This window comes from Photinus pyralis, unplaced genomic scaffold, assembly GCF_008802855.1.
Source record: "Photinus pyralis isolate 1611_PpyrPB1 unplaced genomic scaffold, Ppyr1.3 Ppyr1.4_LG6, whole genome shotgun sequence".
Lineage (NCBI taxonomy): Eukaryota > Metazoa > Arthropoda > Insecta > Coleoptera > Lampyridae > Photinus > Photinus pyralis.
In genome coordinates this window covers 38640760-38666118 of record NW_022170663.1, presented here as the reverse complement: position 1 = coordinate 38666118, position 25359 = coordinate 38640760, and the positions used below count along the sequence as shown (strand labels likewise).

The 25359-nt window shown below is 37.5% G+C and overlaps 1 protein-coding gene across 5 annotated transcripts in view; it reads left to right on the top strand.

Annotated features, from left to right (window-relative positions):
* Nucleotides 1-562: 562 nt before the first annotated feature.
* Nucleotides 563-25359, top strand: part of LOC116174003 (transient receptor potential cation channel subfamily A member 1) — a 58241-nt gene continuing 33444 nt past the window's right edge. For 4 of the 5 annotated variants that reach the window (XR_004146008.1, XM_031491777.1, XM_031491772.1 and 1 more), the window contains exons 1-3: nucleotides 563-667; nucleotides 11829-12051; nucleotides 12487-12675. Coding sequence is in view for 4 of the 5 variants with exons in the window: in XM_031491777.1 (XP_031347637.1) it covers nucleotides 11857-12051; nucleotides 12487-12675 (384 nt within the window). In the remaining variant the exon portion in view is untranslated. Of the gene's footprint in view, nucleotides 668-11828; nucleotides 12052-12285; nucleotides 12457-12486; nucleotides 12676-25359 lie in introns of those variants that run through there. The other variant, XM_031491775.1, reaches the window with a different exon arrangement.

Below are 25359 nucleotides of genomic sequence, written 5' to 3'. Positions count from 1 at the left end.
GTTTGCGTCATGCCGAGGCAACGTATTAATTCAAATCACAATTGCTAATGTTTTGACATGTAAAACTACCAAAAATAGTACACTTTAGACATACATTCTAAGCAGATCTCAGGGATAATTATCCAAAGCATGACGTTTTCTGCCGCCCTTGAAAAATCGCAACAATATATATTTGGAAATATGTGAGAAGCAGAAAGAGAGACATATGTTAAACTTAGAAGTTTAAGGTTACCGCACATTATGGTCTGTTCCGTCCGACTGTTCGCTTCAACGCCCACTTATGAATGGTGACTTAACATGAGGGAAAGGGCTAATGTGCGCAGAAACGTTTAATTCAATGACTTTTATGTTGAAGAACTTTTTTAACGGTCCGGTAACGTGACGGAACGGAACGGACACGGGTGCGGCAACCTTTATGCAAGAAAATTAATTTCTCACCTAACTAAATAAACGGAATCATAATGTTTCAGTAACCGGGAAAATTCCGGAACCGTTCGAGCTCAAGGTAACGGTTTGTTTTGTGTTTACTTAGATATTGCGAATTGAAGTCTTTTTTTATTAGTTGTATTACGTTTCGATAGTTTTAAAGTGGTCTGACTAAACGGCCTAAAAAAGTATGCTCAACGCATTATAGGAAGTTCACTAGCCCTGGGATTTTTCCATATTGGTGAGTTATCTACGATATCTATAGTGTTTCATCTTCCTTTGTTGGCGCAAGGTTTTGCTACAGTTAATTCCGTCAATCGTGAAAACCCCCCGTCGCTTCCGACACACTCACTAGTTCTTCCAAGGAATATAAGAACAAAGGTAATAAAAAAACCTGTTGAAACTTAAATCACAAGTCTCTGATCTTAAGAGACAGCAATGTGTGCCTAACCTGTGGGTAGCGTCATGCTTAATTTTGACTTTTTGGATTTTGTTTGGATGGTTGTGCTCAGTCGTCAGCGTAACCAAACTTAGATGATGTTGTTTTGGGCATATCTGCAATATATGTATATACTAAACAACAATGGCTCTGGTACTGATCCTTGCGGTACGCCATTTTAAGCTTTCTTGGTGTACTGATCCCATTGTCACTAGTAATATTCATTTTAATCTAGATTTGAGTTTCGCTTGTTCAACAGGTATAGGCCTTTAATTATTACTGGGCGTTTTTTGTTATAGATTGATCTCCCTAGTAATATTATCGACAGCAACGCAATTGGTCGGTAACTGTCTGGTTGGTCTTCTGGTATACCTGGTTTTTGAATAGCTATATATTCATTTTGAACTTTTGAATTCTCTAGGAATTTCGCTTGTCTGCAGTCTGCATGATATTTGCAAAGAAACGTGCTAACCAAATTGTTGCGTACTTTCCGCAGTTAAGAAAGAAAAGCTCGCGATGAATTCCTTCAAATTTGGTAATTGTGCTAACACAATAATGGAAAAAAAAAGTTCAAACGCTTTGTACTGATCACAACTGTTTTATTCAAGTAAATCCAAAAAAGTGTATGTTAGGCAAACGGAAAATTATAGCGTGATTTGTTCCCATCTATCTATTACCTAACGCTCGTTACGCTACTACCTGTTTTCAGCTCTTGTAACATAATTTTTTACACAATCGGAAAGAGCATACCGAAAATATTGCACACAAAGATGTGGCATACTTTTGGGTAGCTTCAAAAAGAAACATTTGCATGTTTCAGTTTGTTTGTATAAAACGTGTATTTTGATTTACTTCATTTTTTTTGCATAACTCAAAAATCACACTTTTTATTAACCCCATATTTATGGAATTAGTAATCCCCATGAGATTCAGAATGTGATACGATTTACACATTCAAAGTGCAGTATCCCTATCGTCACATTAACAATAAACGTAAACACAAATTCCTTATTAAACTTATCACAATACAATGAACAAGGGTAAAGGGTGTTAATTTATTGAAGCCAAACTGGGGAACACCTACAAGAACATTGTATTTCAGCACTTGCCGATGGGATTCGCAAGTAATTTTAATTTCAAGTGGCTGATTCAGCTTCAGTATTGACTAATTCCTTTTCCATTACAATACAATTACGTTAATGCGCCATTAATAGGCTTGTCATACAGATAAGGCCAATTTCTGCCCGTGGTATAAATGTTTTATTCCCCTGCAATTAATGTTGAGTTACATTATCTTTAATGTCAATATAATGAAAGCTGAAGGTGACGTAAAGTTTTTAATTTCATAAAGTGGTCATGTTTATTAGGTACAATTATGCATACTAGAAATGAAAAAGAAAGAGCTTACAATTTATTAATTATAGTATGTGTCCAACTATTCTTTTAAATTATAGGTGTAATTAGCGCGGTGTATAAAAGCTATAAAACTCCTGTTTCATTATCAAAATTAAAAGACATTGACCGTACTAATATTTGGTACAAAAAATTAATTCAGTTTGGAGAGGGAACTGGTTTACAGTAAACTTTTCACTGTTCTGTTCTACTATTCTGTTCTGTTCAACAAAAGATGATTAATTAAATTAATTAGTAAAACATAGGTATTAGAGTGGTATAATCGCAGGCGGTCGCACTATCTAATTATTGATTAAGAGGCTTCTATACCAGCGCAAAAACCCTATTTAAAAGTGTTCCGCGCCGTGTCTGTTTATTCGTAAAGAAAATGTAATAATGATAAAAGTGAATGATTATTATGTTTATAAAGGTCTAATCTAGGATTGTATCGAATTGTATTTTAAATAGTAACTTCCAATCATACGATACAGAGCGATAAAGAATTGCTATTTTAGACAATATTCAAAGGGGTGTAGATCTTAAAAAAAAGTAGGAAAACAAATTCGATACAATCCTAGCTTTAACCTTCCTTTGGTAAAATCCATTCACAGTTACTGAAAAAAGTTTATTATGTACCAGTAAACAGACACGGCCCGGGACGCTGCAACTGTAAAATTCTAGCAAAATTTTATTAGGAAAGTGCTGCCACGTCTTGCGGAATTCAAACTTAAGTTACGTGTTACCGCCCATTTGATAAAAGAAGGAGTTCATTCTTATCTTTCCAACATAATTTTAAATCTACCGGAGTTCTTAGCAAAATAATTTTCTTTGAGTTTTAACATGAACCCTTTAGGATAGGAAAGTATAGGCACTGTAGAAGCTTACTAATACGTACAACAATGGAAGTACGACATCTCCTATCTCTGTAAATAGACGCTATAATGCAACAAAATATCCCCGATTTTCCGTCGGTCTGTCCGTTCATTTGTCTGTCTACGCACAGTAAAGCCTTGCTCTTAGATCACCTATCGATTGCAGGTTGTCGCTGATGTACCGTTGCTTAGGCTGCGTTTAGTTGTGCGAAGTACGAACAACCATTTGTGAAATTAAAGTTTTGGGTGCTTTTCTTCAGTCACAGAGATTGTACATAGATACATTTAAATTTAAACCATTTCCTAAATTAAGTTGGCTCACACAATTTGAAAATTAAAACATTAAAAAATCTAAGTGCAATATCTACCTAAATTTCTTTAAAACAGTAGTTCTGATCAAATATGTATTTAGCTTTTGAAATTTCTCGTCTCCCCATTGTTGCCCAAGGTAAAAACCCCTTTAATTCTTATAGTAGGACTTAGTGTTTTATTTTAGGATGTTTTGTATCTATATAGTACCAATTCCTCTCTTCTTCCTTTTGGGGGTTTTCGATTGATGTTCAAATGTTCACAAATTATTGCAATTCATACATTGCTTTGCAAAAAAGTAAGTTATGTAATTTTTTTCAGTCTTCTTCCTGATTACATTTATATGTATCACAACCTACACTTTTTTATATGATTATATATTATATTAGATATTTTTCAAAATTTTGAAATGACATGCTTCTACCGCTAGAGATTTTTATCGAATAAACAAAACAAAACCTCGCTAAATCCTACCTACCATTTAAAAACCGTAAAAAATAAGGTTTTTATTTTTGGTTCATGGCTAAAATTTAAAATATCATAGGTTGTCAATGTAATCAGAAAAAAGAATGAAAAACAAATGCTATTAAGATATACAGGATGTTGCATTCAAAAAATGCCATCTTTGGGACAAATCTCAGAAACGGTGCCCCAAAAATGTTCTGTAGCTAGCACAGATACCACCCGCACTCCTGTACATGTGCGATTCTGCCCTTTTATGTATAAGAATATGGGTACCCAATTTGGATCCAGTCGGTTCAGCTGTTTAGCCGGAAATGAGAATTTGACACACTTGCGCATGCGGGATTCTGTCCAAAAGATTTTCTGTTCTTCCTTTTATGTTTATGAATAGGTGTACGGCAGGCATGTCAAACTCATTTATCATCAAGGGCCATTATAAAGCTTCCACTTATAGCTGCGGACATCACAAAAAGTCTACATAAAAAAATTTTGATTTTTTATTATTAACAAAAAAGTGGGTATACAAAATAATACAAAAAACGAAAAATGCAAATAATCATAAAATCATTAGTACGCACTCAAGAAAATGTACCGTGTGTCCTATGTTGGTTAAGACTGCAGTGATTTTCAGCTGCTTTTAAAGATAAGAGACTTGTGGTTTTCGCGACCCTGTGCCACTTTTTTGTGAAACAATACATACCACATACAGAATCAATCCAACTACGTTTGTTTCTGAGGTCTGAGATATGGGGTGAATGTGAAAAATTGGACTTTTTGTGAGGTTGTCATATCTGACTACCCATGTAAGATAGAAAAAAAGTAAAAACTGCCTATCTTAGGTATTTTTACGTAGAAACCAGTGACGTAGTAAAAAAAATTTGGACAACAGTTTCTGAGATTTGACCCAAATGTGATATTTTTTAAATGCAACACCTTGTATTGTATGTTAACATCAACTTTGTTGCATTCTTTTTCGTGATTACATTAATGTATCATTCTATATTTATTTACCATTTTTCAAAATTTTGAAATGACGTGTACCGTCAGCCATTTTTGTTGATTGGCATCGACCGCTGTAGTTACAATGGAGACAATAAACAAAACAAAATCTCCATGAATCCATGGCCTACTATTTAAAGAAGTAAAAATAAGGTTTTTATTGTTTCATCGCTAAAATAAAAAAAAAAATAGGTTGGGATACATCAATGTAATCAGGAAAAGGAATGATAAGAAATTGACGTTAAGATATACATAGTGTTGCATTTACTAAATACCAACTTTGGGTCAAATCTCAGAAACTTTTCGTTTTAACCTTGTATCTCAGAATCTAACGCAGCTAGATTGCCCCTGTTTATGGTATTATACATTCCACAAAACCGCAAATCTATCTTTAAAAACAGCTGAGATACACTGCAGTCTCAACCAAAATATAGGACACACGGTAGGTACAATTAAAATTTATAATTTACAAAAATCGTGATGGGCCGCAGGTTTCAGAACGGGGGGCCGCATGTGGCCCGCGGCTCGCGTGTTTGACATGCCTGGTGTACGGTGTATCAAATTTGGTTCCAATCGGTTCAGGCGTCCATGAGCGTACAGACGGACCGACAGACCGACATAATCGAAATTTTCTTTGAATCGGATTCCTGGTGCTTCAAAACGTGTATTTTCGTCAAAAGTGGGGGATCATTTTTTACCCCAATGCCCTTACACGTGCGGGTGGTAAAAACAGCAATCAGTTTGGTCAGTATATTACCATTGAATAATAAATTCAGATTTATTATTCAATGGTATTACGATTTACGAAAGTTACGTAAGTAACAAACCAAATTATTTGTTTATCCACCTGACGTACCGACACGACACCCCTTCACTACACGAGGAAAATTAGTCTTAGTACTCCTAGATCAGTTTGCCATTTTTGCTTACGGCGCGGCGCGGGCGCTTTGTGCTACATGGAAATCGAAATTTTGTTACCTCTTTCATACGTGGCTTCAGCTCACCTTTTCTACAGTCACCCATTGTTCTAGTCAAGGAAAATGCGTCTCTGTGAATAGGTATACTAGACTGATTATAGCAACAACACCTATTAGCAACACCTAAAACACTTATTTTAGGTGTTGTTGAAATAGGTGTTGTTTTGTTTGAGTTGTTGTTGATTATAGTGAATCTGAATATTGTGTGCGCGGAATGGGAAGGGAAAGATGCGTACCTACATACGAAAATGTACGGACGGAAACGATATTGCGAATTACAGTACCGCCTCCTCAGTACTCTACATCTACACCCCGCAGGCCCCTGAGAAACTAAGCGACGGGTACAGAAGCCTCTTAACATTAATCCTCATTTATCAAACCTAACACGGTTCGCTACTTCAAAATCCTTCAAATCTGTAGGTACTTTTCCAGCCGTTTCTGGATTTCCCTTTTCCACTTGTTAAATTGATTGTGAAATATGTGCGTTTCTTCTCATGCAACTAAAAATGAAAGCTATAACTCGAGAGTGAACGATTTTTTAATCAATTCCGCAATCTTATACAACTAACGGGGTAGGTCGATTGACATCCACCAAAGGTAGATGATATTGGGACATGATTGAACGTTTTTCGTTTTTTTGGTGCGAATTGATGAGAATTATTTTGATGGCATTGCGGCATTATTGAGCATTGAGGAAGAATCAACATGGGTTGAATTATAGGTTTTTGAGAGAACGCCATTATGAAGTGAAAGTATAATTTTGACCCGAATTTGAATTTATGTACTGTGTAAGAAAAATCAATACTAGCATCGTAGAAATTTTGTTTGTAAATATACCTTGCAATAAGTGTTGTAAAATTCCTCCGTTAGACGTTACCTGATGTAGTCACCATACTTTGAAATTACATCCCTTTTCCATTTCCCACTCGTTTGCGCTTCCCCTTGTTCCTGTAAAAGTTTCATTTAGCATTTCATCGGATACTCTTCCTGAAACTTTTACCGAGACCTTTACCACAGCTCACTAACCGATCAGATATTAATCCAGAACCGTATTTCGATCATTTATTAATTATTCCTGTACAGTTCAGACCGAATTCACGACTTTCCCGTTTATTTTCCATTCACGCGATCGTTTTCCGTAATAACTTCTTAACGCGAGCTAATATTAGAAGTAACTTACAATTTCCACGGCTTCCTCTCAATCAAAATTTTGTTGCTCATACCTTATTCAATAAATATGTTTTATAGCCAAATGGACATTTCCCATTTTCCAATCGTTTCCAATTTTTTCAGCTCTCAGGACCATTAGATAGAACATTAGTACAAGATTTCAGCTAAACCGATCTCCTCCTTACTAGTTCATTACTAGTCCAATAGCCATCAGATCTTGCGTCAAATCCAGTAATTCTGGTTTTTTGGTGAGTAATGTGTATGATGTTGACCAGATGACCCGATAAAAAAACCGCGAAACTTTTTTGCGCATTTTTTAAGAATTAAAAAAATGTGCCATTGTTTGCGTTTTGTCCGTCCGTCCGTCCGGACTCACTTCTGCCGTTTCGAACTACTTCTAGGGGAATGGTCATAGAGTCCTGGAATTTTTGCAGTAGGTAGCCTATACCTTGAAGGTGTGCCAGACGGCCATCAAATTTCTCTGTCTAAAAGCCCCCCCCCCCACGAATTATTTCCTGAGATGCTGTTTTTGAAAGTAAAACGTGAATAACTTTTACATACGACAATCAATTGGTCTCAGATTTTGCATACTCATACCTTTAGTGGTGCCCAATTAAAATTTAGAAAAATGGGGGGGGGGTACACATGTTCTACCCTTCAAGGTCTCATCGAAATGAATTGGTTTGTACAAACTATAACTTCCCCGTGCAACTCTTTTCCGAGACTAGGGGGGGGGGGGGGGTAAAAATTAATTTTATCTCTCATTGTATTGTAATTAAAAATCTCACCGGAAGGAACCGTTTTCTCCCAACTACTGCCCTTCTTTCTGTCCTCTTATCAAAGAACGCGGTGGAGGGGGGGAGGGGGATGAAACTAGTTCTATCCTTCATGGTACTCTATTGAAAGGTCTCAACGTAAGGAATTAATTTTTACCAACCATAGCCTTCCTCCTCGACCTCTTATCGTGATCGGGTATATTCCCTTATACCTCAAGAACGGATTGTCGGAAGAGGGTACTCACAAAGTGCGATTGAGACGTTTGCAAGAAATATATTCATTAGTGATGTCAAAACAAAAGTTATTTCGGTTAAAAAAATGCGCTTTATCTGCACAAGAGTTGTGCACAATTTACACTTGTTTTCATATTTTGGCGATTTAAACTATAAAAAGACTAGTTGTCGATAATACCCACGCGTTTTCAAAGTAAATAGAATTTGCTACAATATGAGACCTCAAGTGTTTCTACAGACAACACACCCAATAGTTTCCCGTTTCCCAGATACTACCTTTCCAAATGTATAATTTTTTTAAAACTCGCAATATTTTAGCAATATTTAGTGGTTTTGAATGACGTTGGACCCTTATTCTTATGATGCGATGTTAAAAAAGGAAATGAAGAGTGTGAACGATGATGTTTAATAGTAAGCTAGGAATAATGAAATAGAAACTGTAAGTACAACATTAATGGTTATTTATTATACAAAACGATAAAGGGATATTTGAACCATTGAGTGAAAAAGTTTACGAGATGGTTAGTTTCCCTTTATCGTCGTGTATAATACAAAACTTTATTTTATAGAAGAATCTATACCTACGCCACTCGGGAATTAACATCTTTCACCCAATGCATTGAATAAATAATTGACCCAATGGTTAAAATATCCCTTTATCGTCTTGTATAATAAATAACTATTATTTTATAGCGGAAGCCATATAAATCATTGTAAACCTTCTAGCAATTCTGAATTTAATCTAGAGACGTCAAAAATAGCAAGCTTAGGTTCTGCCGTCGCGATCGTTTCCATAGAAACAGAATTGTCATATGTCATATGCTATAAAATAAATTAATTTAGCCCTCTTGGAAATACGAAAATATTTGTGCGCATTTTATCATGGTAAAGAAACCAAAGAATCCTTCAAAAGTGTGTAAACTAGCGAGGCGAGGCGGCGCAACAGCCGAAGCCGAAGATATGTTCTCGTGTTGAGTCAAATGATGTCATCAATACTTAAATATTTCACAAAAATAATTCCTGGAATTTTAAAGGAAGCCAAGGAACGCTCAAAAGTTTGCAAAGTAACGAGGCGAGGCGGCGCAGCTGCACACACCAAGTGTCACTTTTTAGGTACGATATAAAAACATTCAGCACTCACCGCTTGATGCCACGATGACAGCATTCATATGCTCAAATTACACGTTCTAAAAGCTTGACTCAAAGTTAACTAAATTATTGTGTCACTGACCTTCACGATCATGAAATGAAACTTTTTCCCGCGCTTTTCTGTCGACTTTTCTATAAACGTTATTAAAAAAAATTAATTATTGTAATATGTAGGCACATAAATAAATATCAATTTAACAGCTTTACACTGACAGCATTAATATCAACTTTAAGATTCTCGATGGATTTTTTAAAAAAGTTTCTGGAAATCAATTAGAATTCTTTGGAAGTCAATGAAATTTTGCAGTTTTGAAAGTCTGATGGAATGTTTTTGTAATACAATTCTGGAATTCTTCTACAGCTTGGAATTCTGGTGTACACATGTTTGCTCAGTGGATTACCCCTCGGAGTGATTTCAATAACCTCCCAATTTTTTATTGGTGGGGTAAAAAAATTAAAAAGAAAATCTTAAGCCTACATTTCACCGGAAGATGCAACACAGGTTGCCTATGTTACTCGTATCATAATTATTTCAATTTATTTTTTAAAACTTTTGAACTTTGGATGGTATTAGCAGACGGTAAAATCCAGTACCTACATCTTACAACTAGATATCGTTCCAAAATCAAAAGAACGCTGTAATTCAGGTGTTATAGAAATTATGTTCCGCCACCGATGAGATGAGGATGAGCATAATTAAAGAGTGGTAGTTTCATGGTCAAGAGTATACAAAATTAATCGATGGTGGTAGAGCGTTAAGCTGCATAGTCCGAGATCGGGTGTTCGAACCTGGGCGGAGGTAAGAATTTTTAATCTGAGAGATATGGGAATTTCCTTAGATCAGTTTCGAGCATTCTGCCGGCTATTCCGAATTACGTCTTCCTGCAGTTATCCTAATTCGTAAGGTTAAATACCGTAGTATAGAAAATCCTGCAGGGGCACCTCTAAAAAGCATTATGGGGGGTAACTCTGTAATTGCGCGCAAGCCTGTTGAGGGTCTAGAACAAGATAGGGATAATAAATAAATAATAAGTTTACGCTTCTCGCGTCGACCCGCGCGTACTCGGAAAAAAATTCGCAGAGGGCCCCCCCCCCCCTCCGCCTTATAAATCGCAAAAACGCAATTTTTTACAAATTTCTCGAAAAATATAATTGCTTCCACCTTCGAAACTCCTTTAATTAATAGCGCCAACGGGGCCGCATGAAACGAATGTCCTAACCCAAAACCATGGGCCGTTTGAGAGAAAGGGGGGCCCAAAGTTTTTTTTAGGTCTCTGCTTTTATCCCTCGCATCGCGAAAGCGAGACGACATAAAATACCTTACTATTTCCACAATTCGGCTTAAAACGCCCCCAACTGACGTCGTACCATTCAACCATATCCGATTGGGGGGGGGGGGATATTTGAACGAAAATCGGACGAAATACGGATTTATGGAATAATCGCCGGTAACAAATATTTATGGCAGTCGAGTCGCATTGGGAGGCGCAAGTTTTAAAAATGCGGTACAATGAACAGTGCGTGGCGAAGTCGAGCTATGGATCGTTACCAATCTGAGCGAGGCGAGGCGGCGAATCCGCCGGAGCCGAGCCTTCCGATCAAAATCAAAGTGTTATCGAAATTAAAAAATTTCCTATCTCGGCGATGTACATCCCGGCGGCGTACACCGCGGCACCGTTTTCCCTGCAACAACCCATCTCGACGACCATTACTATCCCGGCATCGGTCATCCCAGCCATTTATACCCGGCGACGACCTATCCCGGCGACTATTACTTTCCCGGCATCGATTATCCCGGCAATGCACACTTTCCTAACGACGTCTGTCCAATTCCATTTTTCTTTTTTTGGACATAAACAATGATATACTTTAGAAGCGGTTGTCAAATTAAGTACCGAAAGTGGTTGTTACGCTTGAAATATCCAAGGAAGCACAAATAAGCCGTCTTGTTTACACAATTGCCAGCGGTGCAAAGGACGCATTTGAAAAAAAATACGTTTTTCGGCTTACCAACGCAGGCATATATCAGAAAACTTTACATAACTATAGATGGCACAATTTAAATGTGATACTATACTCCCTATTCAGATTGTATTATATCTAGAAAGGAAAAACCGCACTCTATACAGTAACAAATAAGGGAACTTAACTCCGGTGAATTGTTTCAATATAATAAACATGAATTTACTTCATATGTTTACCGCGTTTTAAATGTTTTCCATCCCCCCGACACCGAGCCCGGTTTAGATCGCCGGGGTAACCGAATCCGGGAAGTAAATGGACGCCGGGATGGCTTGATGTCGGGATGGTCATCGCAGAGATGGGAATCGCCGGGATGACAGCGACCGTGTTATTAATATCCAACAAATAAAAATTTTTTTACATAATAATCTCACATTAAATTCGTTACCCGTTTTTATTATCAAGTATAAAGTAAATGATTAAAGAATTTGTGTTAAATTGAGACAGAGTCGTAGTCGTGATAATTACTATAGGGTTCGAGGCTCCGACCTCCGAAAAAAAGGACTTGGGTGGTCCATGAAATTTCTTCGTATACTATAATTTAATTAGCAACACACAATATTAATTACCAGTGGATAACCAATTTTTTTTTTCTTTTCAGGATCAAGTAGGGCGACAATTATCGAGAGATGCCGAATTTATTGCACTTCTTTAACGTGGCGAGATCCTGGAGGGTCGACATTGGGGACAACATTGACACCAAAGTGTCCACACCTGCGACCCCGGTAATTACATTAACAACTTCAATCGAACAACCCGAAAAGAAATCGCTCGAAGCAAAGCAAGAGGGCAACGTAAATGAAACACCTGTTGATCGGAGTCGGGTAAGTTTACTTTAAGACGTCGACGTCGTATACGCGTACCGCAGCTTTAATATTAATACTGAAAGCTTTACTATGGTTTAGGGTGAAATTGGACTTTTGCCGAGTTTTATGAAAGTTTTGCTGCACTTGCGAAACGCTGTATTTATACATTTGGTTATTCCGTGACTAAAACAGACGCCATTTTCCAAAACTGCGTAATAAATGGTTTACGATGTCATTCACGATTACACTTAAAAGTGTGCGTGTCTTCGAACAAGTACATCATTATCGATTTTCAAAAAACTTTGGCATTGTTCGAGCTCAATACCTCTTCTAAATATAAGCCACTTGGCGGCGAATCAAAAATTCCTCAAATAAATGCAAATTTCTTACGTTCAAATGTCATTAGAAACAGAAATGATCGCAGTAAGTATACAGTATTCCGTTTTTTCGCAGGGGTGGATTTCTTCTCATTTGCAGAGGTTTTGGAAGTTTAGTTTGAGAAGTGCTCCTGGGGAAGCCGGCGAAAAGCAGAATATGTTACCTTCCGTGGTTGTTCATAAGGATAACAAAGATGGTAACAATGGACAAGAAAAGGAACATACGATATGCCTTATGACGGAAAGCCCTTTTAGAATTTTAAGGGTAAGTATGAATTTCATCAAGGCCCTTGTTTGCAACGATTGGCCCAATCTGTAGACAAAATTTTATTTTTTAAACAATTGCTTTCCTTTTCAATAAATTCCACGGTCTTTAAAGGGATTCACAATTAGAAAAGACCCTGGAAGGTGCACAGTTTTGAGTTTAAAAAGTATGACAAAAGGCCGTTGCATAATGTGTTGCCTAAGTGATAAATCGATTTGAAAATTGTACGTGTGATCACCGTGTGATGGCAATATCGATCATGTTTGGTTGCCTAAGTTGCTGTAATCAAAGACAATCTCCTTTTTTCGAGAAAAGGATTTGGGTTAGTATTGATGGTTCATAGCGTATTTTTCTAACATTTAATAAACTAAACAAATATAGAAAACGAGCTCCTGGGTATGGCTATGTATGTGCAAAACCAAATTTTAAACCTGATGTTAGTTTTGCTTTTATTTAAAGTGTAGGTACATGTATGAAATTTCATTTAATTGCTTGCACAAATAAGAAAGGTGGCACTGCACATCTTGCACAAAACCAAATTTGGAAAATGGCGCTACATTTGCTTTTATTCCAAGTGGCTATGTATCAAATTTCATTTGAACGCCTCCATAAATAAATAAGTTGGCACTGCGCATGCGCAAAACCAAATTTTGAAACTGGTGTTAAATTTGCTTTTATTCCAAGTGGCTATGGATCAAATTTAATTTAAATACCTACATAAATAAGAAAGTTTTCAATCCGGTTTGTAAATGGTCGAGATGCGAAAAGGGCACTGTGAATGTTGATCGATTAGGCTCAATTGGAATTGCGTTCTATATGGCTAAAGCTATACGCATATTGAATTTCATGCAATTCGGTTCATAACACACGGAGATGTCAAAAGGGCTTTCCTTATTTTTTGGGCTACATTGCCAATTCAAGACCACCGATCTACAAATTTGATAAAGAATCCACCTACAAAATTTCATCCTAATCGGTCCATTCGTTTATGAGTTATCGGACGGACAGACGGACAGACACCACAAAACTATACACTCGCTAGGAGCTCCTTAATAATACGTAATTTTAGTAATACGTGATTACGTGCAGAAATAAAATAGCACATGTTCCGCTGTGTTGATATTAATTTCCCTGCCGTATGCCGTTGTATACAAAATTTTATTTATCACACAAGGCGCTGTCTAATGACTTTGAGGCACTGGATTTAATTAGCCGTTACTATTAGCAATCCAAAAAAAGGAAATTCTTTGTTTATTACAATGAGTTTCAAGTTCAGCTTAATCCCGTTTTTTGTTTGAAAAGCGGTCCTTCTACTCGAAAAGGTTCCTTCGCGTAAATTCTATCACTTTTAAATAAAAGGCATTGCTAAGAATCAGACTGCTAAAAAGTTTTTTCACGTCCCGTTTGTTTCACACACCGATATTTATATGTAGTGTAAACGAAAACATTTTGTACTGACGAGAAATAAACCAACAATAATAATAAATTAGCGTACTCAGATTGGTACTGGCTCGCACTGGTAACTTGTCTAAGAATCAAATTCCGTGTACCTAACGTAGTACGTGACCGCTTGCGAAAGCCAGCTTAAAACCACCCACTCGTCCACGTCTTTCGCTATTTGAGTCTTACCCATGAGAAAAATTGAACAGGGACTTATTTTTTGCACCAAATGACCTAACAACTAATAGAAAACCAGTATTTTTGTCACGTGCTCTACTTTAAAAAGAACGGGGGGAAACCTTTAGGTCCCAAGAGATCGTGGCAACCGCCCTCACTTTGCTCAATACCTTTCTTATTATCGCTTGTTATCGCCGGACATACTTTCACGTTCGCTATGAAGCGGTGTGTTTGAGAATTTCCCTGTGTTTAACAAAGTACAAATTCAAAACCAAATTTTTGAAACGGCTAAGTGACCACCTGTGGCAGTTTAATGATTCAGATGGTGCAGGGTAGAAGCTCGAATTTTAATAGGATGATGTTATGAACTTTTTTTCTGTAAGTTCTTCAAACCGTTCCACTTTCCGGTACTCAGGGTTACATTAACCCCTCACCACGCGCGCGCATTGTCATCAATATTTTGCGCGTGGCGGCATTTGCACCCCTAATTGGTGTTTCGTTTTTTGCATTTTTGCAAATTTATTTGTAAAAGAGCAGCTTTTCATCTCACGTTGGTTGGTAGGGTCCGTAGAAGAACGCTTGGAGGACGACGAGGAGTGTACTTAGTACCGGACAGTCACCGGAGGTCAAGTGTGAGATTGACGACATCTCGGCGCCATCCCCGATCGTGGTTTACTAACGTGGTGTGATTTTTCATTTTTTTGCCTTCTACAGTTTCGGTACGATTGTTTTTAAACTGGTGTCGGAAAGATCTTGTAAACGCGCACAGCTCTTGCGGAACGGAATTTTGTTCTTTGTTCTGCAGGGCTCGCGTTGTTGTCGCCAGTAGAAGCTCGAGGTATGAGAAGTGCCCCAAAAATTAACTATTCAGTACGAGTTTGTTGTGGATTTTTAGCGAAATCCACCAAAATTTATATGACAGTGGGGACGTCGTAACCCCGAATATGACCTGTGCAACTCTCCCATGCAGTGCCGCAATATCAAATTTTAGGTTGTTTAGGGGAAAGACTGGTTACGATTCGGATGGTTCATTGTTTGATTATTGAAATTAGTAGACTATTGTATTTATTTAATTTGCTCTATTTTAAGCTGATATTGCAAATGTTCTGTTTGTGTACAATTCTTTATTTTTAGAATTTATTTGCTAGGAATTATGTTTGTATAAAGTGGTGTGTTAAAGTTAATGGGTTTGGATAAGACATGATCGGTAACATTCTGTTTACGTGATGGTGGAAGTGTTTTTAGACATTGTTCAGAATCGCGCGATTATCGCCGTGTCTGAACACAGCCTTAAAGTAGGTACATTGTAAAAATGCGATTTGAGAAAAGGTTGAAGTGGGTGTAATTGCAGGTATTTGTAATTGCTTTTAAAAAGTTTGTCACGTCTGTTTAGGAACCCAGGAAGTTTCCCTTCCCCTCGATCCTTTATCGTAATCGGTTATAAGCCCTTATATCTCAAAAGCGTATTGTCGGAGGAGGGTAAAGTAAAATGATCAAAAAAATTTTCGTCGCTAGTCCTTTAATGTATTTAGTGTTTAGAGAGGCCGTACCCATACCGGCGTAGAAAAACAAGCAGGCCCTCGTTGAAATCCATCTTGTACTGTTGGGACAGGTGACAGTGCTTGCTCCAGCCGCCAGACGAAGCCGCTGAACGTGCGACTGTGTCCTCGGTTAAGGCGATTCCGTCGCGCTGCTCAGCATCGCTGCACTGCTTCCCGCCCTGCCTAGCGTGAAGGGGCACTTAGACATACCAAATCTTCTTCACAACATCCAACGCCTTACTGTGTTGTAGATGTTTCTGTCTTAAGGAAATTTCGTACCGTATTGTGGGGTGAGTAACCGACTAAGACTCGGTGCTTCATTGGCGAGCGGTATGTCACTTCCTGTGGCAGCACTTGGCGCTTTCCTTGGGACCCACCCTTTGGCCTTTCTCTTTTGCTTCGACCGATGGTCACTTGTATCACGTTGAACGGATTCTCGAGGACAATTGGATCCTCCAGATGTCGTGACTTCCGGCTCTTTTTTAGGAACCACGTCAGCCTTAGACCATATGGAACCCTTAAACTTGACAGTGATCCTCCCTAATGTGCAGATTGAAAACCTTACCGTCCAGGTGTTTGAGCGTAACGCTGTTATTTTATGGTGGGCTCCATCCATAGCATGGCAAAATGAGCAACGGCTCCTTCCTGCTCCCCCTTAAGCATACGTCATTCACTCGTGCTTAACCGCCGTTAAGTTTTCGGATGTTTTTCAAAATGCGGTCTATTGATTCGTTCGTGCTGTCCGGGAAATCGGCATTTGGTCACCTTCGGAACATGATTCTCGTCGGCAGCACCAAGTGGTGGTCCCTCTCTTTGGGTCAGCATAGACACTATGGTTCGGAGCCACTGCGCAGTGACCCGATTGGTGCAGTTAACCGACAGCCAAGCAGGCTTAAGGTTTCAACATTAGAATCGGAGACACACGGTTTACTCTTATAGTTTTAAGATAGTGCCAAGAATTCCTTGTTGAAGTGCTTTATGCTTTTCTGTGGTAAAATTTACATCGGAAAATCTTTTATGTAAGATGCCAACTCTACTAACACCATTGAAACGCTGGGGGGGATATCCTGCGGCATTTCCACGTGTAATCCTTGCCTTGATGTGCTTACGGGAGCACATTCCACGGTTGTAATTTGTTTTTGGTTTATATTGATTCCAAGAAAACTGGAGAAATGACGATCATCTACACCAGGCTCCATACCGCAGTAAGGAAGATTGATACTGGAGGTTCCTCGGTATCCAGAGTCCACTTTAGGCATAAGCTGTTCACCGTGGGCTTGAGGGATTTTGTATGAAGCTGCCTCGTCAAGATGTGGAGTTTGAAACCAAGGTCCCACACACACCAAGCTAGATTGCTGATCTAATAGTGACCACTGACCAGTACCATAATTGCGCGGTTGTTACCACGTGAAAATCTTAATTCGACCACGTCGCCCACTTGTACTACAACTGTGGACGCGTCCGAAGAATTTGATTTGCACTTCTATTACACAAAGCTGGGTGTACTCCAATACCCTTGACACAGTGTTAATATTAAGAAGTAGACATAGGGATTTATGTGTATTGTTTTTCCCTATGTCTACTTTTAAATGACAAAATCACTTCTGAAGGGCGCCTAATTTTATGCAACCAAAATAACTTCTTAAAACAAATAAAGATCTGGCTGTCACATTAATTAATTTGATTATTATTGTTGCTTTCGCGTCGTTATTTTTTTTCGAATTTTCATATTTGTGATTTTCATGTTCAAAAAGCACAGATACCAAATTTCGTCGAAATCAGAATTTTTTCGCACCCTTATTTAGCGGTGCGCCCTTTCGTGGTAGGAATTGTAATGTTCTTAGGGGTCTATCAAGCCGACACTGTAAAACGTTGACTTAGTCGATACTTACCGTTGGCAACTCTGGGAAAAACTACAAGCGGCACTTTTGAATTTGAATGGAAGTCGGCTCGATGGGGATGGCACGAATGAACTCCTACGTTGTGTAATTGGTTCTTGTATGTATTGGGACGTGAGACATAATCGGGAAGGGCCAATTTGTAACGGTCCTAGTGGTTACAGGCTACCCTTTGCCTCTTCGTAGCCCAAGGACCTCTAAAATCTCCCTTTTTAAACCACCTCCTGTTCACCCAGACAAACTGTATGGTTGGTTGCCTACGTTTCAGGATCACCGGGAGTTGTTCTGGGTAGCTCTAAAGCCGGAGATAACAGGTCACCACTATTTTAATTAACTAAACAAGAAATATAATTAGAAATATTTGTACACAAATTAAATAAATATTTACACTATACAGAAAAGTAAATAAAAATTATTGAATGCGATCCAAACGTATACGTCAAAACGGGCCCTTGACATTCCATGGGAGTTTTATTTATCTGTAATTTAACATGGTTAACATCCAGTATCAACAACCGGCGGGTAGTTTCAAAGACAATTTCTGTTATAATTTAATTTTGAACGGGATCAATACAAATCAAGTAAGTCTTACGTTATAAGACAAAACTAAAACCCTATCCAGGGTATATTACAGGAGGGATTGTTCCGGGCGAGCGCGAATGTACACTCGCAGCGTCTATCGAAATTTTACAACAGGTATAACTTAATTATGATCACGACTATACAGCCGTACACACTTAATTCACGGACGGTAACTGGGGAAGAGCGCGGTATTACATCCGGCACATCTGCTTTACACAACAGTCAGAACTTTTATGCGTAAGAAATGACAAGAACAAATAAATATATTACGCACACAATAAGACCATGCCAGGGAAACCTTCTACGGGACAAAAACCCCGGCATAGGCCACACAAATACATGAAATAAATCACCTACAGCAATAAAATGCAAGAGAAAATATGCATAAATAAAACATCTCAAATTGTGTGATAAAAATCCGATGATCAAAACAAATGTAATTAAACAAGTTCATAAAAACAAAATACACAATGCAGTGGAAAACATGATAAATCAATTCAGTACAAAAACACATCAAAACAACTGTACGATCAATTGAGCACAACTCGTAAAATAATAAATGGCATGTACATAGAAAACATCAACATGGTGTGGCTCTACTCCAGCCTTCAGTTAACATATAAATTAATTTAACACGAAAAGTACATGTGAGAATGCCAATAGCAAGTATTCATGTGAAAATCGATTATTGCTCAAAGAAAACATATTTTAAATAGAGGAAATGTTAATTCGGAACCCTTTCATATTGCGAGACTCAGAAATGCAGCCTGCATGAGACGAGTAGGTAACAGATACAGCGAACGGTCGAACTGTATTAGGCACTCCCTCACGGAATAGTTACGATTCATTCGGACAGAGCCACATCGCACTGATAATCAACTCCTTCTGAATACAGAAATAAATAATTAAACAAAATAATGGCATAATCACCTGTACAGTATAACAAGCACGATTCATCTAACGATACTCAAAACAAAGGCATGGAGTACGCCATGGTTGGATATCGGCAGGTTATGGAAAATCAGCAAAATGTAAAATATCAAAATACCACAACCAAAATAATCAAGAATAAAAACCGGGAACGCGCGATGCCTTCCGTCGACCTCGTCACCATCTTCTTCATTCTTCCCTAGCTTCGTTACGAAAATCCCCTAGTATTCGGCATCTGCGCAAAGCGGTTGATTCGTTATATACAGAGCATATCATATTTTTGTTTCAGATTTAAAGGTGTGTTGCCTAATCGTAAGGGTGGATTATCACAGAATTTTGAAAAAAAAATTACAAAATCGGAAAGGGCATAACCGAAAACTTTCAAAGACTGTCTTTCTAACTCTTATGGTTGCTGAGAAAAATAAATGCAAATTTCACCACTTTTGTGGGGGTGGCTCCCAAACGAAACACGTTGGATCCTTGGTTAATTTGGAAAAAATGCTTGTTTTGATCCCCTCTACCATCCAATTTTTTTTACATACTTATATGTAACACCCTGTATAATAGGGAAAACAATACATATAGGTAAACCCATATGTCTATTTCTTAAAAAATATGACTGTAGACGTTTTGCACGTACTTAACCTTAAGAGCTTTTATTAAAATGGAGCGACATTCCCCGTACATTGACTATGTGGGAAGTAGCTTAATTTCTGCTTCACTATCGTTAAATGTTACAAATGATTTTAATGTGTAGGGTGATAACGTATCTTAACTGTACTTATTCACTACTAAGTGCGGAAAGCCGAAACACAAAACAAAACTAACGCAATTCAGCCAGTTGACAGAAAAATCTCTAAATTGTCGGATTATTATTGAAATAAGGTTTGGAAAATAGTAATTTAAATAATTACGAGACGGAAGTCTAAGGAGGGGGCAGTGTGGCACAACTAAGGTAAATGTCATTCGGAACATATCAAGTTTATCGCATTCATGGCCACCTTCTTCCGGTTTTGAGTGATTAGCGAACATTCTAGACATGCAAATATGTGCTGAGCATTTTGACAGGCAGTTACTTCGCTTTAAGCGAAATGTTAATGTGTCATAATTGGATACGCTGAGTGCGAAATATAATTGCAAGCGGAATATAAATAACTAGAGCGCGTTGCATTGTAATTAACGCTGGAGTATTTTGTGAATCAGAATAAGCGGTAATTTTATTCACATTACAAGCGTTAAAATAATAATAATGAGTGTTATGAAGTTTAAGGGCACCCATGGGCTATCCGTGCGATTCCGATTAGTTCATTCCGTAGCAAGTGTCTCTTAATGAAGAATTATTGGCGTACCGATACTGCCGCTGATGGAGTTTGTGGAGGAAACTTCTAGAGTATTTGAAATTTCTAGTGGATGTCTTCGTCATGAATTTAATAAAGCTCCTTTGCTAATAAAGCCCTATATGCGTTGCAGAAACTTGGAAGAGTAAACATGGTAGCGCAAGTCCTAGTTTAATTCTCTATTCACATAGGGGCACCATAAAATTTGTGCAATGAGCTTTCAAGCTGGATTGGCAAGTGTAAACAAACCCTCTCTATACGAATAAATCTTAATGAGACGAACACACGTTACGTGGACGGACACAGGAACGGAAATCATGTCAATTAAGTAGTTAACACAAGGGCCACCAAAACTCTGTTGCACCACCCAATCGGATGGCCTTAGACATGACTGTAAATAAAGCGTCGCTTCTGGTTGCTTTCTCTCCACGAGCACGAAAATTAGATGCGAAACAATAAAGTAGTTTCAGAATAAAAGCATAAATCAACTTTCCAAAGAAAGATATGCAAATTCCTGTTATTGCTCAAATGGAAAAGTAACGAGCTTAATATGTTATCATGAGAAAAATGTTTTAAACAAAGTAGCTGAAGCGGTAAGGATTCGGCGTACAACCTGGGTCTAGAGCTTTCGGTTGGACTTTAAGTTCGCAGCGTCAAATTTCCTCAGTAGCATGCTTGCTCTTGTACGAAACATATTGCTTAACATATCACAGGCACCGAATTTTCAACTAGTTGGAGCACAAGTACGTTTTATTATTCCAGTCTTAAAAGTGAACTGTGTCAAAACAATTGGTCATAAATGGTCATGTCCTTTAATGGCAGTCTGCGAATTCCGAAGAACTGGGCGAAAGTGTTACGGCTGCACCCCTTACAGAAGGTGTCCATAGAGGAGTTACTGCAGGTAATTGGTTTTGAAATTACATTTGAATTTTTACCAACCGGGAACAAAATTTGTTATGCAAATACTTGCCATCCCGAGTTAACGAAGATATATTCGCGCTTTTCCAATTATGTCCATTTGTATTCTTTCACGATACCAAATTATTAATCATACTAATTACACGTTTGCATTATGATAAAAGACGTTACGTGCCACTGATAAAATTGAGTTTAGACATATAACCAATTAGGACAGATCAATATTTTAATTTTCAACAGAAAAAAATTATCTATAATGAGATCGATTACGTGGACAGGAACGACGTTTAACTTTCAAAGTGAAATGATTCTCGATTATTCCTCCAAGACAGCGTTATTAAATTGGTCTTGAGAGCTTTGTTCGTGGGGGTAATTGAGTCATGACACGCTTTGATTTTTGAGAGGTATAATGTGATTAGGTCAACTCGAAATGACTAATAGATTGGATAACCTCTTATTACCAAAAAAGAAAATTGTAGAAAAAACTTTTAAACATAGATCACGTTTTTCAGTACAACAGCTTCTGATCAAACGCATTGCCGAGCCATACGAATTCATCTATGACATTTCCAAATAATTAAATGCGGTATGTTACGTAGCAAGCCGCTATGTAAGACTAAGGTGATCGTATAAAATGAATGAAATTCTGGTATGTTTTAACCTGGAGATGATTTTAAATATTATTGTTATTATAAAATCCTTAGGCACGGTTTTCATAACCGTAAATAGTACATAATGAAACAGAAGGATAGGTTTTAAATTTCGTACTACTTTTACAACGAAAAGTATAAAACAAGCAGCATGATCCATTAAGCAGTGAAAGGTCACAACGTAATTATTAATTGCGACGTTTGCTTTGCATTGTTTTCATAAATGTGTGCACTCTACACAAAAAAATTATGAAAAAAGTCCCCGAATACTAATATCAGAACTTTAGGTTTTCCTATTTTCTGAAGAATCTGCTCGTTTGTAAATAAAGAAGGATTTACTTCAATTTTTCATACATGGAATGATTATGAATATACGGATTTTTTATGGATGTTATTCATTGCAAGGGAAAGATGAGAATATGGAAAATTAAAGTCGTAAAATTGATTTTGGTTTATATTCCTTATTCCATCACAATATTGGTGAACACAAAGTTTTATTTAATCAGGTTATCTATGTTACATCAATTCAGTTAAGCAAATACATAATGAGCAAATAATCTAAATTAGGTTTAATTTAGGTACTGAAGTGATCCTGTTTGATAGATACTGATTATTTAATAATCAAGCGATGAAAATCTTTAACTTGAACTAGATTTTAACATCGAAATGAGAATAAATTCGTATTGGTTTTACGAAGATGCTCAATGTGAGTAATATGCGTCCCCGCTTTATTATGTTTGGCGCAGTTCCTATGCCATAAATAATAGTAATGAGTGTAGGCCGTGAATTAGTTTGTGCAACAAGAGCATTAACAGAGAAAAAACGGAACTGTGTGGGTCATTGAATAAACAAAAATACTTGAACCCGATTCCCGCTTCGATACAGTTTCTAGTAATAAAAAAAAAATGGAATGGATATTCAACTTTTAGAGAAAGCGGTGGGGTGGCCAGTCAATAAGATTCCATTGTAGAAGTAATTTACTTGGTAAAAATATGCGATTTAGAGTGAATGAGATGAATTCGTGAAGTCAAAATGTACAAGTAGCGGTCGGGAATAAGTAATCATAAATTGCAATGAGTAAATCTGCAACATTATTCCCACAGTTAATGAACTTCAGTTTTCAGAGTACTTCAAGGTAATAATTTTTTAAATAAATTAATTTACAAATTATATAGCTAACTATAACTAAATCATGTGAGATGACGAAAGTCGGCGGCAACCTGGATGTGCTGCCGGCGAAACGGACGGACGGACTGGAGGGCCACTAAGGGGTTTGGCCTGGACTCATGGTGGTTTGGAGTAGCGGTTTGCGGGACGGTCTCGGAAGCCTTGAGCAAACTCAATCAGAGTACACGGCAAGTCCAGGAGTCGGACCAGTTCAACAAATGGTGGAAGTCATTTCGAAAAAGCGAAAAATATTTCCCAAAAAACCATACCTTGCAGAGCGAAAGAAATTGTTGTGCATGAAAAGGCAAAAGCTGTAGATACGGTGCGATAAACTTAATGTAAAAGCAAAAATTAAACGGTATGAATGCAAGATAAATTTACGGAAAAGCTCAGAATTACGGTACTTACGAAACGCGAAGATGCAAAAGGCAAAAGATCGATGGTTTAGATACGGTACGGTTGCCAAAGTAAATTTACGAAAAAGCTCAAAAATTACGGTACTTACGAAACGAAACTCGCAAAGATGCAAAAGACAATAGATCCCCTCTAAACAACGGCTTAACCTTTTATAAAATTTGGCCATGCTATGAAGGGAACGTAGGAAATTCCAAGCCGGACAACGTATTCTGTTATCTACATCCAAAAATGAAAACTTATTTAATTGTGCGATTCTAAAAACTTGTAATTGGCCCTAAAATTCAAATTAATTAACAACGCTCCTTTTGAGACCACTCCCGACTTAATCAGTTTACTGCATCTCATTAAATTATCCACCGCTAATTACACTTACTTAATTTGCCGGATAACATTTCTAAATTCGTAACTCTAAATCAATTGTTAATTGGAATGTTGGGATCAACCGGCGGGGTCGTAGATATCAAGCTGATAAACTTCGACTGTCTTTGAGTTTGACCATTGGAAACAAAAATAATCTAATAATTACATAATGAGACTGAAATTCTAAAATATTAATTTGCTCTCGTCTTCTAAATGACACGAGCTTTCGGATGGAACAAAGATAATTGAAATATCTTGACGGGAACGGTTGCAAACGGCGGATTAATAACAGCTTTTGTTTACGGTACCGGCGGCTGAAACACAACTATATATATATATATATATATAACAACTGTATATTGTTGTGCAAAAAAACGTCGAAGTCAGTCTAAACACAAAAAATAATGACACCCTGTATATGAAAATATTTCAATTTTATTTTATTTTAAGTATAAATCGAAGGAATTATTGACGTATAAGCACGAAGTTGGTTTATTGTATTTGAATTTGTTTTCTCAATGTCTATTTTTCCCTCGATTTTTCCTTTTAAAATTGTCTGTAAATGCGTAATATTTTGTTGTTTAAATTTTATCGCTTTTGTATTTATTTAATTTAGGATGTTTTAAGTAAGACACATCTGGTTATTTGCGATAAGGTGTTTTATTAGGTGAAGTTTAATTAACGCACGCATTCTTATCGCTGTTAAGAGATGTAAGTGTGAGCGCGTGATTTTCGTGTAACTGGGGACGCGAGACGCGTTCTTTCGAAGCTGGCTGGCGTTATCAAGGCGGTGTTGTAAATCCTGAAGAAGAAGTATCTTATGGCCGAAGTGGTGTTTCCTTCAAGTACTGGAATCGACGTAAAACCGAGGCTGCGAGTTCCGCGACGGCTAAAGAGAGTTGTTTAGGTTAAATCGTGGACAGTCAGCGCTATTTGTTTTGTTGAAGACGCAGTTCGTCGATTACGAAACAAAGTGTGCAAAAGAAGTTAAACAATCCTATTAAAGCATTCATGTTATCGTTAAGTGAGTAAGTAAAAGTTTGTGGAAAGTTAGTTCGGGCATGGATAAACAAAGCAATTTTCTTTTTAGTAAAACCATTCTAAAAGGTTTGTCATTAAATGTTTTTTACCGTCCGAACAGCTACCGAAAATGGGCCACCTTTATTATCAAACCAGTTTGTTTGTGATCAGGTTCAGTGTTATCAAGAACAAGTGAAGTTTCCCAAAGCTGTCAGCGAGTGCGTTTGTGTCTTTGATAAGTGAGCCT